Source organism: Heliangelus exortis, chromosome 13, assembly GCF_036169615.1.
Source record: "Heliangelus exortis chromosome 13, bHelExo1.hap1, whole genome shotgun sequence".
Taxonomy (NCBI): Eukaryota; Metazoa; Chordata; class Aves; order Apodiformes; family Trochilidae; genus Heliangelus; species Heliangelus exortis.
The window spans coordinates 171771-179624 of NC_092434.1; the positions used below are offsets into that span (position 1 = coordinate 171771).

At 43.3% G+C, this 7854-nt stretch overlaps 1 protein-coding gene across 1 annotated transcript in view; it reads right to left on the reverse strand.

The window, feature by feature from the left end:
- The window catches only part of PHLPP2 (PH domain and leucine rich repeat protein phosphatase 2), a 29034-nt gene extending 21180 nt beyond the window's left edge, over nt 1-7854 (reverse strand). The window contains exons 1-4 of the mRNA XM_071756506.1: nt 7408-7854; nt 6854-7098; nt 1900-2033; nt 161-351 (exon numbers count right to left, since the gene is read on the reverse strand). Coding sequence (XP_071612607.1) covers nt 161-351; nt 1900-2033; nt 6854-7098; nt 7408-7545 — 708 coding nt within the window. The 5' untranslated portion in view covers nt 7546-7854. The remainder of the gene's footprint in view (nt 1-160; nt 352-1899; nt 2034-6853; nt 7099-7407) is intronic.

Consider the following 7854-nt stretch of genomic DNA (forward strand, 5'->3'; position numbering starts at 1 on the left):
ACCTAAGAAAAGCAAGTAGAAAGGGATTCTACAACTCTCTGCACACGCTAATGCAGTAATTTGTTACAAATGCCCAGATTAACCTCTTGTGGATAATACCCATCATTAGAATCCCTTCTGTATTTCTAAGCCACAGGAAGTTGACCAAAAAGTGTCTTACCTTCCCTCCAACAAGAGGTAAGATGTGCATCTTCCCTGTGTGGCTGTCTTTCACAGAGGACACAATGAGGCATGTACCACAGAGAATTACCAAGCGCTCTGCCCACTTGTGCAACTGAGTCTTTCCTTTGCGGACACTGTAGACTCCAGAGAGCAGGATGCGATCTAACTGCTCCACCTGACAAGGTTTTTCTGAAGAAAAAGGGGACATTAGCAGTTACTTTCCATTTTTTCTTCGTTCTCAGCCATGAGTACAAATAGCAACACAGCTATAATGTGCAACAGTTATGCTAGAGATCAAGTAAAGACAAGTTGTACTTGACAAAAAATCCCAAGCAGAGGACAAGCAACATCCTCAGTGGGTGCAGCAATGTCTGGTATGGCCACAGAATGTCTTTCAGTTCAAGGCTGCAATGGTTGCCATGTAGTGTGTTTTTAATCCACAGGTAATTACAGATCATAGAAAGCTTATAAACTTGCCAAACGTTCTTCATTCAGATGCAACAGAAAAGCAATTTCAAACTTGTTGAGTCAGCTAAAGTCACAGAAACTATTAAATACATGGTTTCTATTGGGCTATAAAGGAAGGCCTGGAAAATCCGCTACAGAAGAGAGTTATTTCCCTGAAGCAAGGACTTGGGCAATGATTGTTATAGCTGTGCTGTGTGCACTGATAGCTATGACCCAAACCAGCAAAACAGAAGTCTTCTTCAGCCTTCTAATGCACATACACTTGCTTTTAGGGCATCCTAACTCCTTGCACGTTTTTTTTTTTTTTGTTTTGTTTTGGTTTTTTTTTTGTTTTTTAATTTATAATTGTTTTTCAAGACAATGACAAATCTCCCAGATGCTTTCCAAGATTCTTTCCAATATTTATGCCTTCTTATTGGCTAGGAAAATTTTAAAAATAGTCACTTAATGGAGTACTTTGAAGAACAGGAATAAGCCTGATCTGATGGACTTCTGAGTTACAAGTGTTAAGGATCTCCTCACATCAAATTTGTAATCCAGACTGCACACATCATTAAAAGCACTTTTTTTTCTAAAATGCAAATGTCAGGTATTTAAAGATAATAATTTCATTATCAACGTTCCCTTATTTCTTTTATATTTCCTCTTTTCTTCAGTGAATTCCTTTTCGGACTGCTAGCACTGCATGCCCACAGGCCTAGAGCTATCATCCTGTTGCTCCTTGTGCTGGTGGTATCCTGCCCAAACTGATGCAAGAGGCCACTCAGAAATCTTGCTTCTGCAAGGAAATGCACCTGGTTTCTAACAGCAGCCTGCATTACTGTCACCCAGCTGGCACTCTCACTCCGTTAACAGAATGTGGAGGTATCTGACCAGGACCTTCCCTGCATATATCCACACCCCCTTTAGAAATACAATCTTCATGAATATCTAGTCTGAACTAGACTGCGAGATGTTTCTGATCCCATTAGGGAGGTCTAAAGCACTTGTCACAACACTGGAAACTGAAGACAACAGAGCAATTTTGTGTCTCCCTGTGGAGCTGTCTTTCTTCAAGCCACAGACAGGATCAAGAGAACTACAGAACTGGGGTTTTTTTCTATTAATCTTGAAAACTTGATTAAAAACTTGTCGTTCTAAGAAATTCTTACTGGTACTTTGGGTTTTTGATGTAGCCACCTATAAACTCAACAAGTCAATGACTTAGGTTTCAGCTGAGTTCCACCTCATAGATAAAGCTACAGGAACAGCACACACACAATGTCTTACCACTGTAAAAGCGAATCATACAGCTGAGATCAGAGTTTGCTGCCTCCTCCTGCATCCTAACGGGATCATCATAACCCAACCCAGCCAAGTAGTCATACACAATCTGAAGGGGTTTTTCTGTGGGCTCCAGCCTCCTGCCAAAACACACAAGAAAGTAATTTGAGAACACAAAAAAGTCTCATTGCAGCTAAAGTGCAACTACAGTACTGACATACTGATTGTTCTGCTCCTCTGAAAAGTTCTGGGAAGCACACATCCTTGGGGGATGTGCCTCCTGCATGCCCAGGAGAACTAAAGAGCTGTAGCACTTGAAGGATCGTGCTGCAGATGGGAAATGGAGACGAAAAGCAATAGGCATAAGCCATACAGTCCATAGAGGTAATTTCCATTCCATGATTTAAGAACCATTAGGAGGAAACAACAACATGAAACAAAACCAGAAACATTGCACAAAACCCAAATAAATAAAAAAAAAACAACCTATAAATAATGACTGAAAGATATAAAAGAATTCTACTAAATTTCTCTTCCAAATGCATCTGGGAGCAAAGCATATGAGAATCCTCCTGAAGACTGACTTCTAAAAAGAAGTTTCCCATTCTCCTTTAGCTCTTATCAGTGGAAGGTTCTCATGGTTTGGCAAATAAACTCAAACAGTGCATTTAAAGAAGGTAGACTTTTAGAGTTACAACAGATCACAGGAAGGATTCAGTGGCTAACTTGAATAAATGACAATAAGAGAAAGTTCTTCTGAAACATCAGGTTTAGTATATTCAGAACAGAAAAGATGCTTTCTGATCCTCTCATCTCACTTCTTCCAGATATGCTGAACTGCTATTTCCTGCAACAAAAATTACTGAGTTTCTTGGTAAATTAGAACTTTTGCTTTAGGGAAAAAAAATATCTTGGTTTAAAATATTAAGCAATGAAAATGTAGGATGGGAGTAAAAACAAATTGCTCCAGTGGCCCAGTCATTATCCACAATCAAAAATCCTCAATTTTACTCTAGAAGTGCCTAGCTTCCAATTACAGTCACTAGACCTCAACTTGTCACCTATCCTTTAAATGGGTGTTTACAAATCATGAGACTAACCATATCAAACTATTTCAAACTTCTTTTTCAAGGTGAGGCTCAATGTACTTTTAAATTTTTCTTACAGTAGGGTGGGTCTACTTTGACTCAAAACAATTTTTACCAATGATTTTATTTTTTTTTTAGCTTACCAACATTCTGTAAGTGCCAGCTCTATGACTGCTGTTTCCATGCACGGACCACACAAAACCATACTGAGACTTCTGGGTGCTACTCAATAGTATTAATATTCTTGGATTAGCCTGCTCTTGATTATCTGGCACATTCATTTATATCCCTTCAACCCATGAATCCTCCTGATCTGCAGTTTTTGCAGGTTACAGCCGTCATCCTTTCCTCATCAGTATTTAGTACACTTGGCTTTTACACATATATACCTGGTGATGTTGAAAAGCTGTTTCCCAGAGCACACTGTCTGCTAAACCATCTAGAACAATCTACTGGTACTGGTATATTGACTCCCTGGTACTCGTCACCCCTTCCCCATTGATGCCTTCCCAAGCTGCTACCTTTCTTTGAGCATATTATTAACAGAGCACCACAACTGTGCAAGTTTGCCTTTCTTAATTCACACATACACTAACCCCTCATCCAAAAAACAAATGCATAAACTGAATAACAGTCTCCAATTTGTAAGGTATCAGCCAACCAGTATTAATACTTTGTGCATTGCTTTCCTACCAGTTACAACAGAAGACAGAATCACAAAATGGTTTGGGTGGGTAGGGACCTTTAAAGGTCATGCAATTCCTGCAATGAGAGCTGGATCAGACCCCTGTCCAACGTCATGCACGACAAATGACTGATGCCTTTGGCGACCAAGCTTCAAATTTCAAAGCATCAGGTTTGTTTGGTAAGACCTGTTTTCTACTAAACTTCGTTGACTTGCATTCACCACTTGCATGTTTTAACCTGAAATATTTCCTTACTGCATGTCCCAAACCTTTCTGCTTCTTCCCACCTGAAGAAAAAAAAATACCTGTTACTTTTTAATGATTATATTATCGTAATTCCACTATTGCCAACAGCTTTACAAATGTCACCTTGTAATTAAGGCAGGACTGATTTCATAAAACTCACACCACTTACAAGTATCTAGACATCTAGACTTCCTTTGTAGTCAACAGAACACACCTCAAGAAGTAAAATGACCTCAGGTATCTCAAGCACATATATTGCAAGTCAATTCACACATAAGACCTCTAGATCAGAAATAGGATTACTCTCAAAGTTATGGTAAAAAACAACAAAATTTCTATTTTTATATTATCAATTTTTTTCTTTTTGTGTGCTACAGGTTGCAGTGAACATGACACCAAACTTTCAAAAAAGCTTTCTGAGGTAATCTTGGAAATGACAAACCTGTCTACCCATCTCCTATAACACACAAGCTACTAGAAGCTGGAATAAATAATAGATGCACTGAACAATGCTGACTTCCAACACAAAAGACCCTGTTGTATTCTATACCTTTCAGTGCAGATCTCCAGATACCTTGCCCAAGTTCCCCTCAAGTACCTCGCAATTCTTCTGCTAGTAAAGCCTTACACTTGCCAGAAAAGAGCTTTTCCAGCATGTGACCCATGGCTTAGGAACCATAAATGCTTGAATGTCACAAAAAGAACACTTCAAGATGTCTGCATCTAGGTTTCTTATGGAAAACAAACCACCACTCAAACTTCCCAGTTTGGCTGCTGAATGGACTGAGGCTCTTGCCAACAGTCAGAGAAGCAGCTCTGTTAAAAGGAGGGCAAAGAGATAGCAAACCCAATAGAAAGTATCAACACTTCCACACCGCCTGCTGCAACTGCAGCTCTTCTCCATAAGCAAAAGTCAAATTTTCAAATCTTTGTAGTTTAAATTTTTGCTGTGGGGAGTGTTCAGACCAAATAAGGTATCTGTGCTATTTTTGTTTAATCCCCCCACCTTTGCAAGAAGTCAGTATGACAGGATGCTATAATAAGGAAGGACTAGCTAGGAGAACCTAAAGAAACCTGACAGAAACTGACTCCCCTGTACACACACTTGAAAGAAAAATGCAGAATGACCATAAGGACACCACTGAACACTTAAAGTGAATACATAAAAGATTTCTGCTATTCTTCCATTTACTGTCCAGCTTCCAGTCCTAGGAATCAGGTGCCAAATCGATCTTTGCCATATTCAGCTTCTGAAAGAAAGTCACCTACTGATATTAAAAGGGTGAAGAATTCAGTTGTTTGTAACACAAGGGCTCTTACAGTACAATGCAATCAGATGCATAATACAGTAATTTGTATTGGCAAACACATTACGTTAAAGCAACCACTGAGCTCTGCTGAAGGAAGGGATTATCTCAACAGGGCACAGGGATATCTTTGGCATTCTGTCATCTTCCTGTGGACATGCAAGCAGGTTCCATTCAGCTTCCTGTTACCTACAGGGCATTACTTAAGCAATACTGGTAACTCCCATTTCTCCAGAGAATGCACCCAGTGGGAGGTAATTCAGGAATCCTTTCTGTGGCAAAGACGTTCTGCGGTTTACAGGGAACACACATGCTCTAGTCAAGAACTCCTCATGACATTTAAGACAAAACTTGACGCAGTGCTTAACACACCAAAAGACAATGAAGATGGGAAGTAAGCATTTGCAACTTGGTGCTTGCTTCTGAAACACTGGTACCAGGACCAATTTGCTAATCCAGTGCAAAGCCTGCTAAAAATCAAAGACAGGCACAGCTACCTAGCAGAAGAAGAGACACATAGATAAAAAGAGAATTCAAACACCAAAGCCATTTCAAAAGCTAAAAAATGTCCAAATATTCCACTCTGAATACATCTATACGTTTTACCAAGCCTCTGTCATAATCTGCAACAAAGGGTATGCTCTTCTTTCTAAATGCTGGGAAATCTGCACACTGCAAAGGTTTAAACCAAGTACTTTTCTTTATAAATCCTCCATTCATTCAGGCAATTGATGAAGATTTTCAGCTGCCTTCATGGCTACATTCAAGTATTTCCAACTAACCTATTTCTGGTCATGATAACCCAGGCTGGGAAAGGCAAACATGTCTAATAACTTTTCCAATAGACAGTTTTAATAACTTCCTCTTCTCTGCATGCCTTACCATCAGCACTCCCTCCCTCCCTCCACCTAATCAAACATGTGCTATGTTTTTAAAAACTGGATACATGCAACTTAAGACTTCTGTTTCACTGTCAAAAACCAGCCACGAGTCCAGTTCAGCATGTATTGTCTTACTGTTTATTCTTCAAGGAGACCACAGCAATTTTTTTTTCTCAAGAAAAGAAACAGCAACGTTATAAATGAGTCTTAAGTCCAAGAGGATCAACTCAAAGTCTAAATTCTAACAAACGTAATGGGAGCTTGTAGAGCAAGAGGAGTCCGTAACACACCCACAGCATAAAGTTCATGCACATAAAACCCTGAGCTGTCAATTTTTAGTTTAAATCAACTGCAGGCATAAAACATATAATCTGATGTTTAAGACTTCTTTGTATAACCCTGACTACACTATGTTTAAGTCTACCTTTAATTATTTAGCTGGCAACTCTACTTAGCAAAAGAATTACTAATGCATAAATATTATCTGACATAACGGTGAAAGTACCTGAAATGTTTTACTGACTCAGAATAACTGTTTACAATTTAAGTTTTCTGGATACTAAAATATTAATACCACAGAACATAATAAAGGAGCATATGAACAGTAGATTCAACCTACAAAATCAGGACAAATTTCTTTCTGGAGCACTAGTCAAACCTCCCAGCTAAAACACCTATGGCTTAACTAAGATCTGTAAAAGGTGCACTCCTACTTCATTGCTATATCTTCATTGCTATATCTCAGCCCTCACCTGACCAGGTCTCCATGAAGTTGCACATAGAGGTTCTTCCTCCCTTCTCCATCACAGATCTCAGACGCCGGGGTGTCAACCCTGCAGAGGACCAGGCGCAGGTCTGAAGAGGCAGCAGCTGCAGAATCTCTCCCATAAACATACACGCAGCCTCGTCCCACGTCCTCTTTCAGCCAGTCCCTCTCACGGGAACCAAACCGACTCCTGTTCAGGCAGCTCCTGCTCCCGTTGCGCTTCACATTTCTCTGCAAGGTGGCAAAACCCCCAGCGTCAGCGGCTGCCCCCAGCCCGGCTCCGCAGGCAGCCCCTCGGCACAGGCCGCGAACTGGACTGGGACCGGGCAGCCTCGGCACCCCTCGTCGGGCACCCCGCGGGCACCTGCCGGGCCACTTGGGAGATGGGCACGGAGAGACCCCGGCCCGGCCGCCCCGCCAAGGTCAAGGCGGGCAGCGCTCCGGACACGGAGCCCCGCTGCGGGACTCACCCCCGCCCCGCCGGGTTGACCCGGAGCGGCCCCGCGCAGGCCCTGGCTCCGTTCCCGGCCCCCTCCTCACCTTCAGCACCCGGATGCCGCCGCGGGGCCCGGCCCGGCCCCCCCGCACACCGCCCGGCGCCGCCGCCTCGTCCTCCTCCGGCTCCGGCGTATCCCTGGGGTCAGGCCCAGACCCCGGACCCGGACCGGCCTCCCCCATCGCCGGTCGGACCGCGACACCCCGGGCAGCGGCGGCGGCGGCCCCGCCCCGGAAGGGCGAGCGCTTCCGCCGACCGGTGCGGCTGCAGAGCCGGCCCACAGCGGCGGGCCCGGGCCCAGGTGGCTGAACCTCTCGGTTCTTGCCTGCTCGCAGCTGTGCGAGGGCTGTGCTGGAGCCTCCCGGGAGCGTTAGCAGGGGCGTTCCGGCACCCCGCCCGGCGGGTCGGGCAGGTGCTTTCTCAGGGGAGGCACGGTCGGCGGGGAGAGGAACAGCCGCTCACCCGCTCACTTCTGGAGCCGCCGGTCCCAC